Raw genomic sequence first — 20,000 nt, forward strand, 5'->3', positions numbered from 1 at the left:
TTGCAAGGCCCACAGAATATTGTGTTCTAATGCTATAAAAACATGGCAAATACCAAAAGAAATATTAGACTCTTCTTTCATCAGAAATAAAAAGTACATTTCTATCTTTTTCCATTTTTCCACTGACAGTGATAGGAAATAGGTTTACATTTTTTTTTATAAATTTGTTTCATATTCCTTTTTGTAAAAACAAAAACATTTTAAGCACAACCATGACTTTAACACTGCTACTTTTTCTTTTGTGACAGCTCAACAATCTAAATAATGCTTTCCTTCTATAAAATAACAAAAATGGGATGACAAAAAGTGTTTTGATAACAAAATGAGTTTATTTGCACATAAAAAAATGATTGAACTGCTGAAATTAACAATATACAAAAGTGCATGGATGTGTACGTACGTATGTGCGTGTGTACCCCCGCCTGAACCCACCCCGCCCCCAATACAAATCACACTTTTTTTGCATGTAGTATACACTAAAACAATTGCCTTGGTGCAAGGGAACACTACCCGTCTCAGAATCAGAAATCCCTTTATTGTCATTGTACTCAAGTGTGCAACGAGATTAGAGAGCTCCCCTCTCCAGTGCAATACAACAATAATAAAATATATAAATTAGATAAATAAGAGAATAGTTAGTGCAATGGAAAATAATACTGAATAGGGTATATAAAAACACATCACGTTGCTGTTCTGCAAGGTACGGGTGGTCGTGTGTGGCTGTGTGAGTTTAGAATGGAGATGGCTCTTGGGAAGAAACTGTTTCTCAGTCTATTGGTCCTTGATTTGATGCACCTGTAGCGCCTGCCAGAGGGCATCAGGTGGAACAGGTGTGAGTTTGGGTGGGTATTGTCTTCGACGATGTTGAGAGCCCTTCTGAGGCACCGGGCGGTGTAGATGTCCGACAGTGAGGGGAGAGGGCAGCCAATAATCCTTTTCGCTGTTTTGACTGTCCTCTGGAGCCTCACTCTGTCCGCCTCAATGCAGCCGCTGTACCAGGTGGAGACACAGTACGTCAGCAGGTTCTCGATGGACGAGTGGTAGAAGGCCAGCAGCAGCTTCCTGTCCAGGTTGAATTTCCTGAGGACTCTCAGGAAGTGCAGACGCTGGTGGAACTTCTTTACCACTGCTGTGGTGTTGTGTGTCCAAGAAAGGTCATCGGAGATCTGTACTCCCAGGAACTTGAACGTGTGGACCCTCTCCACACACACGCCTTCGATGCAGAGGGGGGGCGGCACCGTCTTGTTCCTCCTGAAGTCGATGACGATCTCCTTTGTTTTTGCAATGTTGAGTTGCAATCTGTTGTCCTCGCACCAAGCCGTCAGTCTCTGGACCTTCTCTCTGTAGTCTCGTCACCTTCCGAGATCAGACCGACCACTGTCGTGTCGTCAGCAAACTTGACGATGGTGTTGTTACCGTGGGCCGGGCTGCAGTCGTAGGTGTAGAGGGCGTATAGGAGAGGGCTCAGCACGCATCCTTGAGGGGAACCGGTGCTCAGCGTACGGGTGGAGGACGTGTAGGGGCCGAGCAACACAGTCTGGGGTCTGTTGGTCAGAAAGTCCTTAATCCAGATGCGTGTGAGGGCAGGGAGGCAGAGAATGTCCAGTTTGGCGACGAGGATGATTGTGTTGAATGCCGAGCTGTAGTCCACAAAGAGCATCCTTGCATAGCTCTGCTGTTGTTCCAGGTGGCCCAGCACAACATGCAGAGCAGTGTCGATGGCGTCCTCAGTGGATCTGTTAGCCCGGTATGCAAACTGGTAGGGGTCCAGAGTGGGAGGAAGGCAGTCCCTGATGTGCTGGAGAACCAGCCTCTCGAAGCACTTCATGATGACTGGTGTGAGAGCAACAGGACGGTAGTCATTCAGGTGGACGGCGGGTGACTTTTTGGGGACAGGAATAATGGTGAGCGTTTTCAAGCAGGAGGGGATGACTGCTTGAGCCAGGGAGCGGGTGAAGACCCTGCAGAAAACATGTGACAGTTGGTGGGCACATGCTCTGAGAACCTTGCCTGGTATTCCGTCGGGTCCAGTAGCTTTCCTGGGGTTGATAGCCAGGAGCGCGCGCCTCACATCGTGTTCCTCTACGGTGAGTGGGGGGGAGTTGAGGGGGTTGAGGCATGAAGTGCGGGGGTGTGACGGTTGGGGCGAGTCAAAGCAGTTAAGCTCCTCTGCCAGCGATGCACTCGGGTCTACAGAGGTCGTGCTGCTGCCTCGGGAGTTGGTGATGCTCCGTAGACCCTGCAACACCTCCCGTGGTCTGTTGCTGGCAAGGTGGGCCTCCAGCCTCCTCTTGTAGTTTGCCTTGGCTAGCTTGATGCCTTTGCTCAGGTCAGCACGAGCCACCCTGTACTGGGCTTTGTCGCCTGACCTGAAGGCAGCGTCACGGGCCTTGAGGAGAGAGCGGACCTGGCTGGACATCCAGGGCTTCGCATTTGGGAAGGTCCGTATGGTCCTGTGTCGGGACACAGTTTCCATGCAGAACTTGATGTAGTCCAGTACACAATGCGTGTAGACATCAAGGTCCTGATGATCAAAGAGGTCCCAGTTGGTGTCTTGAAAGCAGTCCTGTAATTCACTCATGGCGTCATCACGCCAGGTTTTCACAGTCTTCGTGGTGGGCCTGAATCTGCGCCTGAGAGGGGTGTACGCAGGTGCGAGCTGCAAGGACAGGTGGTCTGACTGGCCGAGGGGGGCGTGTGGGAGGGCCCTGTATGCGTGCTTGATGTTCGAGTACACATGGTCGAGAGTGTTGTCTCCCCTCGTTGGGCACTTGACATGCTGGTGGAACTCTGGGAGTACAGTCTTTAAATTGGCCTTATTAAAGTCTCCCGCTACTATGTGAACGCCATCAGGGTGGGCCCGCTGATGTTTATTGATGACGCACGCGAGTAGCGAGAGCGCCGTGCTAGTGCTGGCGTTGGGAGGGATGTAAACAGCTGTGACGATCACTACCGTTAGCTCCCTCGGGAGAAAATATGTCGGGGGAAGAGTGCTTCTCGACGATCGTGCGATCACCGCACCAGTTCTCATGCACGTTAACACAGAGCTCCCCGCCCCTTCTCTTACCGGTGTCCCTCGTCCGATCTGTTCGATGTAACGAGCGCCCAGCCAGCTGGATGCTAGCGTCTGGGACGTTGGCGTGCAGCCAGGATTCCGTGATGACGATCACACTGCTGTCTCGCACATGGCGGTTTCCTAGGATTTGTAATCCCAGATCGTCGATTTTGTGGACCACGGATCTAGCGTTGGTGAGGTAGAGACTCGGCAGTGGTTGCCTGTGGGGCTTCCGTCGCAGCCGTAGCAAGACACCGGACCTGCAGCCCCGCTTCTGCTTCCTCTCTCAGCGTCGCCTGCGCCGCCTCCCGGTCCCGATGACAAGCCACGGTGAGCCGGGCGGCCTCGCCAGTTCGTCCGGAATTTTGCGATCATAGCAAAATTCCTCTGTGATGATTATTTCGCATCGATATCCAATGTCCACGATGTCCTGGCGGGTATATCGATGCTGTGCCTCAGTTGGTGCCAATAAGAACAAGCAAACACTAATATAAAGCACACCACATCCGTGTTTCGCTGCACTTACAGACCAGGCATTTTTGCCGTGGTTGTCAAATATTTGAGTTTTAGTGTACGCAGTGGTACAGACCAATGGGTTTTGCCTCAAAATAATTGTCTACAAGGCAGTCTGTGCCATCCGTTATGTCTGGAGCAACTCATTGGTAATAAACAGCTGAAGGGAATCCGTTGTTAGCGGCAAAATCCAGTGGCCCAGCGGTCGCAGCGAAAGTGATTTTGCTGGCATCCTTATCACTTGATGCACGCCCTGTAAATTACAGAAATATAATCTATTCCAAATATGAGATATTTTGTTGCTGCAGTATGAATACTTTTATTCAACCTTTCTTTGCACCAACAATGTGAGGAGCTCTTTGGCTGCTGAAAGCACAATCTGTAATTTCGAGAAATATGTACAATTACCACACATTTATTTTTACTCTTACTTTTATTACCACATCTCTCTCTCTCGCTTCATCACCCCTCTCTACCCACCCACACAGACACACATGGAACTACAGCAACAACAGCAGCAACATACAACTACATACACGCATGCTGCTTAGTAACAGTTATCTCTTCAACTTACTGAAGAAAATAAAATGAGCAGCAGCGGATTTAGCAGAGTTCTGACCGAACTAAATTAATTTTTGTATGCATTCAACCCAGAGTGACGATACGCATGTCCACTTATCGTGCAAATGCCTTGCGCTGCACATATGCGCGACATATTTTGTTCACATCTAGAGGATTCCTGATCCATACATGTATTATGAGTATTACTGGTAACTTCATAGTATATTAGGGCATAATGATCTGCATAAACTGACTGACGAGCATAACGGGTGACGAAGCTTTGAATGGAACTCGCAAGCAATTAGCACTGACCTTGTCGTTCTGGTGGCTCCAGTGACGGTTCTCTACTGCCTTAACTCACGTCAGATGTTCTTTTGACAAATTGGGGTCCAAATCCGGCTTGTATTCATCGACTTCGCTGTGAAAAAACTCAAGCAAAGCAATCTGTGCGCCGTGTGGGTTGCATGAGACAGGCGGAGCGACTTGCTTTTACAAGGACGAAAGATCATCATCTCAACAAAAGTAACTTCATCCCCTTTTTCATGCTTATTGGAAGCTATTTTTTTTTACCCCAAAAGTATTCTTTGAGGGTAAATTGTTATTATTTTCCATCGCTACTGCGACATCTAATACTCTCCAGTTCATGCACTGTTCTCTAGCGCTCCCCAAACACTGCTCCCCCCTACCCAACTACAATCCTCTGCTGCAGCGTGATCGTGGCAGATCTCTAACACCACTGCCACCTCCTGGTCGATTTTTACATGATTTACAATGCTTACAAGGCTGAATCTCAGTTATAAGTCCTTCTGCACACAAAGACAGACATCTCAGACATTTTTTTCTGCAAAAAAAGACAGACGTACAAATAGGTCTTGGGTAGGCGGGCCCTATACTTTTCAAAGACGCACAAGTGCGTTTTGTGATATGCAAGAGGTACAAAAGGTACAAAATAACATAAGATTGAACACTGATGCAGCGAAGGTGTCAGTACTAGTGTTTGTTGATTTCAGTACAGCATTTGATACAATTTATCGTAAAATATTGTCAAACAGGTTGAAATCTTGCGTGGGATTAAGTGGAACAGTCCTTAAATGGTTCAGGTCCTACTAAGAGGAAAGAATGTGTTTGTCTTTTAATGTGTGTTTTAATTTCCTGCTAATTTATATGACATCGTATGGAAAGTGCTTTGTTGTTGCGCTCCCCAAACACTGCGCCCCCGATCCAACTACATTCTTCTGCAGCGTGATCCTGGCCAATCTCTTCCGCCACTGCCACCTCCTGGTTGATTTTTGCAAGGTTTAAAATACAGACAATGCAGATTCTCAGTCATGAGTTGCGTCAGACCCTTATGCACACTATGATGTAAAATAAGACAAAAACACGTACAAGTACGTCTTGGGTAAACGGGCTCTATGCTTTTCAAGTACGTCTAGGGGTATGAAAGAGTTATGCATGGAACTACGCAATGCATTCTGGAAACCATTCTTAGATCTTAGTCCTTCCAGCGTCAGTGGCACATTGCGCAGCAAGTTCTCTCCATTTGATCCTATTTATTGCAACACATTGACTGACGCCCCATTTGACTTTTATTTCTTTGAGATCATCATGGAAAATTTTTCACCAGGTCTTAGGTTGTCATGGCTTTCTCTTGCCTTCTGGGATCCATTTCAGAGTTGTCAAGGCATGTGGATGTTCGTTCATTGTCAGTACTTGGCCTGCCCATTGAATTCCTCTTACACTTACTATTTCTGAGAGTTTTTGCTGTAGGCTTCTATTAAAAACTTCTTGATTTGCGATGGGGGTCTTTGTAGGAGATTTACAAGATTCTTCTCTGGCATCTCTGCTGGAATAAACTGAATTGCCCATTTATTGTTACTTTCATTTGCATTAAGTGACTGTACCCTGATTCTAATTGTCAGTGTTTTAGCTCGCCACACATTTCTCTGTTGCTGAAAGTGAAATCAATTAACTTTTTCAATTTTTTCAGTCTTTTGTTCTTCTTTTTTTTGATTCCCGGCTGATTTCCATCACTTCGGTATTTTGATGACTTATTCTTAATATCAAAATGTCATTATCATTACTTGCAGCTCTTGCGTACTTTTGCTAATTAATTAATTAATTAATGTCATCCGGAAATTCAAGGTCTGTTAGTTGGGGTTTTGGAAACCATGCATATGCAAAAAGATATGCATGACCCTCCCAGACGTTAAAGCTTTTTTTTAAATGCAAGCACACACTTTTGTAGACGTTGAAAATAGGTTGTGAAGCTTGACTGTTCCTTTTGATCGTAGTAGCAGCACTCCTTTTTTTATTTTTATTATTTTTGGATCCAAGATGGTGGACGGTGTGCCAGTTTGTGTGGCGTTGGTCCGGCTACTTTAGCTTTATTTTCTATTCACAGTGATTGATTTTTTTTCTGACTAAGTCTCTGTTGGTTTATGATCGCCAATATTTATTGGATTTTCAAGGGTATATCAGAGGTTCACATGGGTTTGAATATGGTAGTGAAAAGATGTTGCAGACGTTTCTTACAGACGTATCGGATGATCTCATCCGCGTTCACACACACACCCCTTACATTGGAAGTGGCGCCGTTTTGGCTACAAACGCAGTGCTTAGCTGGTGAAGCTAAAACAGGAGTTAAAACAACAACGACAACCTCTGATCATAGCACAGTTTGACTCCGTCATGACGCATCCTGAACCGTGACAACTTGTGCCTGAAAACTGTTGTCAGTTCTCCGGAGCGCCACAGCATTACTGCCATCCGTACCTTCTTCAGCATTTGAGGAAATTTCAATGAGCTTGCTGATAGGAAAGCACTTGCACTCCTGTTGTCGCTCCCACAAGGATTGCGCTGTTAAATATCCGGTCATTGACAAACAAATGGTATATCCTGAGGGAGTTTTTCCTTCTGAATGACTTGGATTTCCTCTGTCAGATGGAGACTTGGACAGGTACTGGTGAGTACAGCTCGAGCTGTCTTACGTGGCAGTCATCTCTGGCTGAGTGAAAGCTGGCACGCCTCCACATTTCATCTCATTTTGGAACCTCAAGGATGTCGAAAATCACACCCTCTGCTCTAAAAATTTACATCAGATTCCCAGCCCACCTCTCCAAAACCAGCAACCTCACAGCCCTCTACAACACTGGTCTGCATAGTATCCTTAATTCTCTTGCCCCTCTGAAAACCCAGTCGATCTCCTTCACATCCACTTGCCCCTGGTACACCCCCAAACTCTGTTCACTGATAGCTCACTGGACCAGGCACATGTATGTACATGGGGATTATGTCGATAAAAGGATTGCCGTCCACTACGTCATTATCTGTATGATCACTGATGTTATTCCAAACATCGGCACATCAATCGCCAGCTTTTGAAGACACTTTCTTTGAAGTATGCCACGCTGTCTTCTGCGCTGTCATTTGCCATGCTCTTAAATACAGTATGGACCACTTGAATTACTTACCGGCTCAAATATGATCATATTCTTCTCATGGGGGGGAAATATATATTCAAGTGTGTTGTCCAGGAAAAAAAACACAGGAAACGACTTTTTAAGCAAACTGATTCCTTTCATTGTGTGCAATATGTAACTCATGAACAATGACTTACTTTAGACCTAGTTCTAGCTTATGGTCTACCGGTGTCAAACTTAAATGTGATTTCCAATCACATGACTAATTTTGATGTCTTCTTTTCATGTGCTGCTCTAAAATCTTCTGCTCCCGAGTGCAGCCGCTGCAGATGTCTTTGATGAGGTTTGCGTTCCCCCTTCAAACATGAAGAAACTCACCTCTTGGTTCCACGCATCCTACCATGCTATACTGGAATTGGTGGCTCGGTTAGACACTGTGCAGTTAAAAGCTAGACGCGAGCCTTGGTTTAATGTCAGAACCCGCACAGCAAAACAGGAGTGCCACAATGCTGAACGCAGGTGGAAAAAGGACAAGTTGCAGGTCTCTTATCAAATCTGGAAAGACTGTCGGCATAACTTCCATAACACAGAGGACAAAAGAGAATATTTAACAAACCTCACCCGGGCTAACCATCACAACGTGTACTATTTAAAACTATTGAGTCCATACTTAAAGCCCCTCAGCCTATTTGCCCAAACTTTTCCAGAATCAGAATCAGAATGCCCTTTTTTGTCATTGTACTCAGTGTACAACGAGATTGGAGAGCTCATGTCTTCAGTGCATTATCACAAATAATTTAATTTATCAATTAAAATAAAGATAAAATTAAATAAAAAATTAATGTGAAATTAAATAAATAAAACACATGATACAGTTCTAAAAGGTAAGGGTAGTTGTGTGACAGGTTGAGAGTTCAGCATGGAGATGGCTCTCGGGAAGAAACTGTTTTTCAGTCTGTTTGGATGCACCTGTTGCGCCTGCCAGAGGGCAACAGGTCGAAGAGGTATGAGCTCGGGTGAGTATTGTCTTTGATGATCTTTTGAGCTCTACTGAGGCACCGGGTTGTGTAAATGTCCAACAGGGTGGGAGAGGGCAGCCAATAATCCTCTGCGCTGTTTTGACTCTGTCTGCCTCAGTGCAGCTGCCGTACCAGTAAGTCAGCTGGCTCTTGATGGACGAGTGGGAGAAGGCCAGCAGCAGCTTGCTCTCCAGATTGAATTTCCTGAGGACACTCAGGAAGTGCAGACACTGATGGACCTTCTTTATCACTGCTGTAGTGTTATGTGACAGGAGAGGTCATCGGAGATCTGTACTCCCAGGAACTTGAATGTGTGGACCCTCTCCAAACACTCGCCTTGGACGTAGAGGGGAGTTGTGGAGTGGTACAGTCTTGTTACTCCTGAAGTCGATGACAATCTCTTGCAGCTTTTAATTTTACAGCTCGACTCTTGTATCAAAAACCACAGTTGATCCCTCTGTTCATGTCCTGCGTTCAGCAGTGTTAAATGATTTTCAAACGGTTTCCTTGACATTTTTAATGAATTTGGTTTGCCGGACCAAGCCACCTGGCTCCCCTTATGATTCTGTTCCTCCGCATTTCTTTATGGAGGTACTCCAAGGGATTGGTACATCTGTCTTGGCCATTACCAATAGTAGTCTGACTTATAATTAAGTACGTGTGTGACCCTGGGGTACATGCTTTTTTTCCGCTGTAGAACGGCAAAACGATTGTTTTGGGACCGAAATTACGATCTCAGATAACGCAATTTTGAGATAGGCAACGCTGCGGTTTGTGCCCCAAGTAAATGCAGTAGGTCACGGAGTACTGATTTTAAAAAAAAAATGCATCACCCTGCCGCATTGTCCCGGAAGTAATTTCTTTCAGCGCAACTTGAATGCTAGCCACCAAGCTATCTTGTGTCGCAGCAGTATGAGCTTTATTTCTACTATATCTAAGTCAGTGCATAGCCGCAGCAACAAGCTGCGTAATGACAAATAAACAACCCCAATAACAAGTATTGTTTTAAACGAGGAGGCGCGAAGCATGCTAATCGCTGAATTAGAGTGATAAGTGCTTCGATGTACGCTCGACTTTTCACAGAAGTCTGACTCAAACCGCGTTTGGGCGGAGAGCCAACGGCTCTGAACAGAAATGTTGTATTGCAATCATTACGTATCGAAACATAAAATAAGACGACGGATACGTTGAGAATTTAGCAGACGCTCTCAAACCGGAACACGGAAACGGATGACGGGATCACGACGAAGAGGTTCAATGTCAAACATAGTAAATATTTATCATCTCATCAATATTTACACCACAGAGTACTGAGTTTCGAGATCCTCAAAATTATATTTCTTACCAATTTAGCTTTACGAAGGGACATTTTATTGACATAATCTGACATCAATATACAAAGGAAATGTACATTAGTACATCTAAAAAAATGGTGGTGGGGGGGGCGCGAATTGTTTTCTTCTTTGTAGGGGGGCGCGTGACGGAAAATAATTAAGAAACACTGCATTAAATGTTAGGCAAGCCCCCTCTCTGTCTACTTGTAAAAAACATTTGAAGACATCTTCATTCTTTGGCTTTCGACTCAATATGAGACTGTCGCTGTACTGCTGTTTTTCTGGTACTTACTGTTTATGTGTTTGGGTTTTAATTTGTGGTCTAATTTACTGCGAAATTATATTACACCAAATATAAAGTTCTTTATTACAGCTGCATAATGCGCAATATAAATAAAGTGTTTTATTGAATTGTGTTTGCTCCCTTTGGATTCAGTCTTAAATAAATCTTGTAAGCGGTCCAGGTGGCCGATGGCTCCTAGCCAACAGGCTCAAACTTGTCTCTTAAACTGGAGAGTGATTTTAAATTGGTGATGTTGTGATTATTTTCATTTTAGGCAGCAGCTAAAATAAAGTCTCCTTTCGCAACAGCATTTTGAAACTGTAATTAATGCCTTTGACACATCTCGGCTTGATTACTGTAATGCACGTTATTTTGGAGTCAGCCAATCCTCCATCAAACAGTTGGCCCAAAATGCTGTTGATCACCTCTGGACTGTAACTCGTAAGAGGGAACAAGGGAACACAAAACTCTTCCTCTGGCGTCCCTTCACTGGGTCACTGTACATGTTAGAGTATTTTTTAAGATTCTATTATTTGTTTTCAAATCTTTAACTTTGCAGTCGGGACATTGAGCTGATAGATGTTAGCATGCGTCCGTTCTATTTACTGCGAGAGTTCAGTCATGTGATCGTGGTGGGGGCGTACGTGCCACCCTCTGCTAACAGTAAGACAGCCTGTGACGTACTGCCTGCAGCTGTGAGCAGGCTACAAACACAGCACCCAAATGCCCTGCTCCTTATCTCTGGTGACTTCAATCATGCTTCTCCTTCCTCCTCTCTGCCTTAATTCACACAATATGTAACCTGCCACACCAGAGACAATAAAATATTGGACCTTTTCTATGCCAACACCAAGGAGGCGTACACATCACTGCCCTCCCCCCGCTGGGCAAACCTGACCACAACTTGGTTGCTCTCCTGCCTATGTACTACAAACCTCTGGTCCGCAGGCAGCCAGCTGTGACACGCACAGTTCAGAGGACTTAAAGGACTGTTTCAACACAACTGTGTGGGAGGTATTTAGCGAAGCCCACGGGGAGGACATTAATGATCTAACAGACACAATTACAGACTATATTAATTTCGGCATGGAGAACACCATTCCCACCAGGACAGTAAGATGTTTCTCCAACAACAAACCCTGGATCACACCGGACATTAAAGCTCTCCTGAAGGAGAAAAAGAGGGCTTTTGTGTCAGGCGACAAGGAGGAGCTGAAGAGAGTGCAACGTCAGCTGAGAAGGAGGATCAGAGAGGGGAAAACGTCCTACAGGATGCGGATGGAGGAACAACTGCAGACCGGGAGGAAGGATACAACCTCTACGTGGTCTCCCGGACGAGTCGGCGGTCCCCCGTCGACGACGAATGTATCCTGCCGGCACCCATATTACCCCACGACTCGGTCCGGAGGACCGGTCAGGGAGAGCGCGCCGCCACTATCTCCTGCCACCTTTTGGCTATGGCTCCTGCGGTGCCCCCGACTCATTCCCCTCCGGCAGAGGATTTTCGGCGACGCACCACCCCCTCACAACGGCCTCTCCACCGAGCCGCGCCAGCCCAACAACAACAACTGCAGAAGAACAATGCCAGGGATGTCTGGAGGGGCCTGAAGACCATCTCAGGCCACGGACAACCAGGTAAGACCCAGAAGGGGGGGGGCTTTCAGTGGGCAAATAAGTTGAACCTATTTTTCAGGTTTGATCAAATGCCTGCCCCCGCTCAGTCTCCCCTGCTGCAGCCCCCACCAACCCCTCCTGCCACTGCAAACGAGACCCTCTCTCTCCTCTCTTCTCTCCCCTGTCTCTCTCCACAGGCTCCAGTTCCCAGCCTCATCAGACAACCACCACTTCCTCCTGCGCAGCCTTGTTCCTCACAACATCTCAGGTGAAGAACCAGCTGAGGAAGATGAAGGTGAGGAAGGCAGCGGGTCCAGATGGGATTAGCTCCCAGCTCCTCAAATCCTGCGCAGACCAGCTGTGTGGAATCGTCCAGCACATGTTCAACCTGAGCCTGAAGATGGGCAGAGTCCCCCAGCTGTGGAAAACATCCTGCCTGGTTCCGGTTCCAAAGACCCCCCCCCCCCTTCAGACCAGTGGCGCTGACGTCTCATCTGATGAAGACCCTGGAGAGACTGGTCCTCGTCCATGTGCGCCCCCTGGTGAGCTCTTCGATGGACCCACTCCAGTTCGCATACCAGCCTGGCATCAGTGTGGATGATGCCATCATCTACCAGCTCCACACTTCACTCTCCCACCTGGAGAAGGCGGGAAGCACGGTGAGGATCATGTTCTTTGATTTCTCCAGTGCTTTCAACACCATCCAGCACACCCTATTGGGAGACAAGCTGGAGCAGGCGGGAGTGGCCCACCACCTCATCACATGGATCCACGACTACCTCACAAACCAGCCACAGTACATGAGAACACAGGACTGTGTGTCTTACGTGCTCCTCTCCTCTTCTGGCTCCCTTCCTGTTCACCCTCTACACCTCAGACTACAAATACAATTCCACAACCTGTCACCTGCAGAAGTTCTCTGATGACTCTGCGATTGTCGGCCTCATCACTGACGGTGACGATCGGGAGTACAGAGGGGTTACACAGGGTTTTGTGGACTGGAGTCAGCGGAACCGCCTCCAAATTAACGCTGGGAAATCCAAAGAACTGGTGGTGGACTTCTGCAAGCGTCGGCACTCTCCACCTGCACCAGTGAATATGCAGGGAACAGACGTTGAGAGGGTCTCAACTTACAAGTACCTGGGTGTTCATCTGAACAATAAACTGGACTGGAGCGACAACCCAGACGCTCTCTATAGGAAGGGTCAGAGCAGACTCTTCCTACTCAGGAGGCTGTGGTCCTTTGGCGTTCGGGGGAGACTCCTCAGGAACTTCTATGACTCGGTGGTTTCACCGGTCATTTTCTATGGAGTAGTCTCCTGGGCAGGAGGTCATCTCGGGCCGGGACAAAAAGAGACTGGACAAACTAGTGAGGAGGGCCAGCTCTGTCCTGGGCTGCTCCCTGGACTCTGTGGACTCAGTGGGGGGCAGGAGGTTGTCGGCAAAACTGTCATCAATGCTGGACAACCCAGCCCACCCACTCAATGACACTCTTAGAACACTCCACAGCTCCTTCAGTGATAGACCGTTACACCCTTGCTGTACGAAAGAGAGATTTCGCCGCTCCTTCTTGCCGGCTGCTGTCAAAACATTAGGTCAGGCCTACATACGGGCGGGCATTAGTGCAATTGTGCAGTCCTAGAATGCAATACACACTACTACTGGGCTTTATCCAATGCTGTACGTACGTATTTCGTTTACCATTACAGTATTCTTGTCACTAAAGTACTTTTAACACTGCAGTATTTTCTATCATCTCAGTATTTTTTTTTATCATTGCAGTACTTTTACCACTACAGTACTTTTATCATTGCAGTATTTTCTATCTTTGCAGTACTTCTACTATTACAGTACTTTTATCATTTCAGTACTCTTACCATTACAGTACTTTTATCATTGCAGTATTTTCAATCATTCAGTATTTTTTTTATCATTGCAGCGTTATTTATTTTCCCTCTGTACCATGTACAGGCATTAAGAGTGTTTCCTTACACTTGTATATGTTGTGGGATGTAAGTATGTATATACAGGGGGATTACATGTATATACTGTGTATACAAGGGGATTTGTGTATATACATGTATATACTGTGTATATTTCCATGCTTTTTATGAATGTCTGCTGCTAATGTTATACATTAACGGCTACATTACGCCGCCGCTTCTGTGTGATCTATATCTTTGCTGCTGTAACACTGCAAATTTCCCCATTGTGGGACTATTAAAGGACATCTTTATCTTTATCTCTTACTGTCTTCATTATTATTTTTTAGATTGTTTGTCGATGTATCACTTAATTTTGTTGAGTTGAGATAATAGCTTGTTGATTACTCCGCTAGCGTTCACAGTACCAAGCTTCATCACGCTACTGCTCAGCGGAGGAAAAAGCCTCGGATTGCTGCACGATTCACAATTGTGGGGTTGCGGGTCTGAGATGTATTTTATAATGAGTCTTGCATTTTTTATTGGATTTTTTTACTCAATTTTTTCCTGCTGAGCATACACCGCTACAGTGTTCAACGTTGACGTCATGATTTGTTCTTGGACTTAACTGTAGACCTTGAAATAAAGTTGTGCAACGACCGTATTTTCACGACCATAGGGCACAAGTCACTTTTTCAACAGACTATGAACGGCGTGTTACATCAAAACCAAAACTATCACCCAAAACAGAGATCGAACAGCATACTAGCAAACAATGAAACAATAAAAACAAGGCACAAAGAAATCCAATTAAACAATGAAACAACCAAAACAAGCAACAAAATAATACAACTGACAAAAAACATCTATCTCTCATAGTTGTATTAAGTTCATTTTGTCTTATTATTATCTATGTTTTAACTGATTAGTTTATCGCAGACAATATTGTTTCAGGTTGCTTTATTAAAACAGATGTATCTCTCATGCCATTCATATCACACGTGCTGCAAAGCATTCTGGGAGTGCTTCAGCCTCAGCCAATTAGCTGGCTGTTTCGAGAGATGTCGTGAGTGATGCGCTTAGGGCACCGTCTGTTTTTTATTGTTGTTGTGGAGCAGCATCAGTTGTGTAAATGTTAATCTAACTGGTGATTTTTCTTGCTTGCAATGACATCAATGATAAGACAGACTACAACATTGTGGACAGCGGCACTTTTATCTAGCTTTCTTCCGCACGTACGAACACTTAACTGGTATGTTGTCAACTGACTCTAGTCTCAAATTGTCACCAATAGATAGTGCTAACACACCGTGAAATGCTCCCAGTCAGTCCAGTGGATCGCTCATGAAAGTCACACATGTATAGATTTGGAGCTCGGTCCACACATAAGGTCAACATTAAAATACGCCTCTTACATTTTGGAGTAAATTTGGGAGTTATAAGTGCGCACTGTGGTCGTGAAAATACGGTACATATTTTGATTGGGACTTTTTCCTGCCACTGGATATTTGTGTAATTTCATTTATGTACTTATTTATTTTTAGTATCATTATTGTGTGTTCTATACAAAATGTGTATTCATGAAAACAAGTGAATAAAGATCATAGAAAATTGGCATTCATTTCATGTAAAAACTTTGTCATATTCACATTTTTATGTAAAACCTAAATATTTCAATTTACAGCAGAAATAAATCACCTAATTCATAATTTTGGAGACTAGTGTGCATTTTATTCATTCATTTACTTATATATTGAAGATTTGCATGATACTGGATATGATCCACATTATTATAATTGTCAAAAAGAGAACAGTTTAAGAAAATTAAAAAATAATGATTTGAAACAAAGCATCAGTATTGTTAAACAAAAATGATAGTGAGAAGCTGAAAATGTCAGTGAGGCGGTTTCATGATGATTGAACTGGTTGAGGTAGTTTAATCGCGGTAGAAGCGCAGTGCAAGGTCAGTGAGCATAATGACAGACAGGTTAAGGTGACGCGAGCATCCAGGTGAGTGGGGTTGGGTTCAAGAGGTTATTTACCTGGGAGGAAACCACTTCAGAGTAGCTGCTGAGAGTGTCCTCAGAGAATTTAGCAAGCTAGGGGCAAAAGGAAAGTTGAGTTAAAACCCTGGATTAAGCATATTCTAAGGAAACTAGTTTAAAATGCATTTACAGTGTCCAGCCTATAACCCAGACTGAGTTTAATAAAATAGATTAAATAATTAAAAAATAATTAAAATTAAAGATCACATGTCTCATTCCTTTTAACAAATTCCCAAACAGAAATATAATATGTGATGTTTAAAAAAAAAAAAAAATCATCCCTGCAAAAGACAATTTATTGGCATAGTATTAAGGTGTGTATCATTTGGCTTCACACAAATTTTGCCATATGCATTCAATTCCGGATGTCCATCAAAGGAAAATATCCATCCATCCGTTGTGTCTACCATTTATCTTCGTTAGAGTCACGGATGAGCCGGAGCTTATCCCAGTTTCAGTTCAGTTCATTTATTCACAAATTTTAACAAAAGGAATTTACTCACAAATTATAGTGTATGTAATGTATGAAATGGAAAATAGCTATAAGCATGAGATTGTTCTGCCTAACTCAATACATAATATAATTGAAGATTGAAGATCTGCTGAGTACAAAAAAAGAGAGAAAAACTCAAAATTGGGTTTGCATTGTCCAATTTACGGAGTTAACTATGCAATTTCTTTCCGAGAGCCATCTCCATACTGAACTCTCACACACACACGAGACCACCCTAACCTCGCAAAACAGCATTGTGATGTGTTTCTATATGCCCTATTCAGTACTGAATTCCATTGCACTGTCTTCTTTATTTATCTAATTTATATATTTGTCTGTATTATTGTTGTATTGCACTGGAGAGGGGAGCCCTCTAATCTCGTTGCACACTTGAGTACAATGACAATAAAGGGATTTCTATTTCTAATAAATTGCTGCCTGCAACATCCACTCTCGGGAAGTTTTTAAATATTTCTCATTGTCTGCACCTCTGTTTTTGAAAGAAACACCTACAGTTGTCAGAATTAACTTAAATGTGACTAAAAGACATTATTACAATTAACCAGTGAAAATCAGACTTTCTTTTTAACTGTGGTTGTGGTTTAAAACAATAAAAAATAAACTCCAGAAAACAGGTCTGGACTAAAATGATGGTTCCATAAATTCACATTTTTTTGCAATTGCAATCAAATGATTTTTGGAACTTTGAGGATTCAGTACCTCTCAGCAGGTGTTTTGGGCCTTCCACAGATGTTCAATAGGATTAGAAATCAGAATCAGAAATCCTTTTATTGTCATTGTACAGTGTGCAACGAGATTAGAGAGCCCCCCTCTCCAGTGCAATACAACAATAATATAATTAAATATATAAATTAGATTAATTAAAGAATAAATAATGAAATAGAAAATAAATATGAAATTGGATAAATAAAAACACATTATGTCGCTGTTCTGCAAGGTAAGGGTGGCTGTGTGTGTGTGTGCATGCGTGTGTGTGTGAGAGTTCAGCATGGAGATGGCACTCGGGAAGAATCTGTTTTTCAGTCTATTAGTCTGTGATTTGATGCACCTGTCGCGCCTGCCAGAGGGCAACAGGTCGAACAGGTGTGAGTTCGGGTGAGTATTGTCTGATGATATTGAGGGCTCTGTTGAGGCACCGGGTGGTGTAGATGTCCGACAGGGAGGGGGAAAGGGCAGCCAATAATCCTCTGCGCTGTTTTAACTGTCCTCTGGAGCCTCACTCTGTCTGTCTCAGTGCAGCTGCTGTACCAGGTGGAGACACAGTAGGTCAGCAGACTCTCGATGGACGAGTGGTTTGAAGGCCAGCAGCAGGTTAGAATTAGAATTAGAATTATAATTAGAAATCCCTTTATTGTCATTGTACTCAAGAGTGCAACGACATTAGAGAGCTCCCCTCTCCAGTGCAATACAACAATAATACAGACAAATATATAAATTAGATAAATAAGAGAGTGCAATGGAAAATAATACTGAATAGGGTATATAAAAACACATCACGATGCTGTTCTGCAAGGTAAGGGTGGTCTCGTGTGTGTGTGTGAGAGTTCAGAATAGAGATGGCTCTCGGAAAGAAACTGTTTCTCAGTCTATTGGTCCTCGATTTGATGCATCTGTAGCGCCTGCCAGAGGGCATCAGGTCGAACAGGTGGGAGTTTGGGTGGGTATTGTCTTTGACGATGTTGAGAGCCCTGCTGAGGCACCGGGCGGTGTAGATGTCCGACAGTGAGGGTAGTGTTCTTATTTAAAGGTGGTTGCATTTTTATTATGATTACACAATACAATGTAGTTCCATCGAAGGAGGATACGGAGCCCTCTGAGGATGAGCTTGTCGATGAGCAACAAGAACCAGACCCAGAGCCAGCTATCCCCAGTACGAATTCCGCTCAGCCGAGAGGCCCCGATGGAAGGTCAACTTACCTGAAATTTGCTAGTTACAGTTATTGTCTATCTTCTGGATCCTTAACTCTGAATGAGCATTTTCACCATTTTTGTAAAAATAAGTTATTACTAATGCATGATTGAAAAATTGGTGCCAAATTGTTTTCCATTTTCAGCATTGTTAATAAACTGAAATTTATACATAAATCTCATCGCTCGTGTACTTAGTATGTACATTTAAACATATGACACTCCGATTGCAATTGATAACTCGAGAAACAAACTTATTGTTATAGTCTGTGGACCCCCTGAAATAGCCTTGGCCACTCCCTGGCCACCCCAAGGATAAAAGTCTAGCTCCGCCACTGGTTCCATTACATCCACTTTGGTACACGGCAATCACAGGAAAAACCTGAGGTGCACGTGGAGTGTGTTATTGTCGGGCTGCGCTGACTCGAGGCACCGAAGCGCAGACTAATACGTGTTAGCCAACAACACTGATTGGCCAGCGCCATTAAGACCTGAGCATCGACAATTCTGGTTGGCCAAAGGTTGGGGGAGAGAGGAAAAACAAAACAAAACCTCACTGTCTTGCAACTAGATAATTGCACAACGTCAAACCTCGATGTCGATTAGATTTCAATTTATCGTGCAGACCTAGTAAGTTGTTAAGAAAACGGATGGATGGATAGGAAATGTGATGACGTGTTGGAATATGTCGCGGGCTCCTTTTCGACCTCCTCCAAAACAAATGGCGTAGCCAGAATATGTGCAACAGTGATGTTTATTGTGCAGCCCTTCCAAAGAGCAACACAGTGAAAAGTCCCCCAAAAGTCCAAAAACCCAAAAAGTGACAATATAGTAATTTACAAAAATAAGGGTGTCTATCTATATATTTACAAAACCACTGAATGGAGTTCAACCACAACTACCATATCAGCTACGTTGCAAAATGCGTCACTGTCTCGCTCTCCATACTACCTGCACTGCAGCACCTCTCATTCCCTCTCTTTCCAAACAACTTACTATATATACGATTCGCCCCTCCCCTTGGGCATCAGCTGACATAATTGTCGCGCGAAACAAACATTTTTAAGAAACGCGGAAGCTCCCCCGCTGTTTGGTCTTCCTCTATGTCGTGGCTGTTATCTGCCGCGTCTCGTGACTGGTGAGTGTTCAATTGAACATGCGCGCGTGTATGTGTCCATGTATGCTTCCATTCATAATAAAACTACCAAGTGTGCACCCTCGGTCGCTCTATTAAAACTGTGACTGACGTGGTATTGAAGTGGTGCCAGGTGGGTGCGTATGTATTACACGGGATGGGATTGAATGCATCAGTATGGGAATGTGCGGTGCATGCGTGTGCGCAATTGTGTCTCTGGGACCATGCTGTGCTGTGCTGTCCTTATTGACGGCGCTGCTCCGTCACAGAATACAAATGTCCACGGCTCATTTAAGTACAGCTATAGTAATTTTTCATCATCAGTTTTTATGTTGGTCCTTGAAAATGTTTTCACCTGAAATTGACTATTAGCACTGGAATGATTATGGCTCTGCATTTATTTAGAAATATGTCTGTGCGCATGTATCTGTGCAATGTGCATTGTTGAAAGTTCACTGGGAATTAAATAATTTTGTGAGTGATTTATTCTTTGAAGATTTGTTAAATATGTATATAGTGGAACACTCCCACCTGCAGTTCTGCTATAATTTTCCTGATATAATTTTTAAAATATGAAAACAAAGATAAATTGTTCACCAAACTATAGACACTGTATGCGGTTTATGTGCTGTGTAAATATTTGTTGAATGTTGGGGCCCGCTTTTTCTGAATTAAGTT

At 44.1% G+C, this 20,000-nt stretch overlaps 1 protein-coding gene across 16 annotated transcripts in view; it reads right to left on the reverse strand.

Moving 5' to 3' along the window:
• Positions 1-20,000, reverse strand: part of tmem94 (transmembrane protein 94) — a 299,501-nt gene that overhangs the window by 176,278 nt on the left and 103,223 nt on the right. For all 16 annotated transcript variants that reach the window (XR_015839981.1, XR_015839982.1, XR_015839980.1 and 13 more), the window contains one exon: positions 15,763-15,819. Coding sequence is in view for 8 of the 16 variants with exons in the window: in XM_088283675.1 (XP_088139801.1) it covers positions 15,763-15,819 (57 nt within the window). In the remaining 8 variants the exon portion in view is untranslated. The remainder of the gene's footprint in view (positions 1-15,762; positions 15,820-20,000) is intronic.

The sequence above is a fragment of the Idiotropiscis lumnitzeri genome, chromosome 20 (assembly GCF_059441095.1).
Source record: "Idiotropiscis lumnitzeri isolate Australia: NSW breed Sydney's pygmy pipehorse chromosome 20, RoL_Ilum_1.0, whole genome shotgun sequence".
Lineage (NCBI taxonomy): Eukaryota > Metazoa > Chordata > Actinopteri > Syngnathiformes > Syngnathidae > Idiotropiscis > Idiotropiscis lumnitzeri.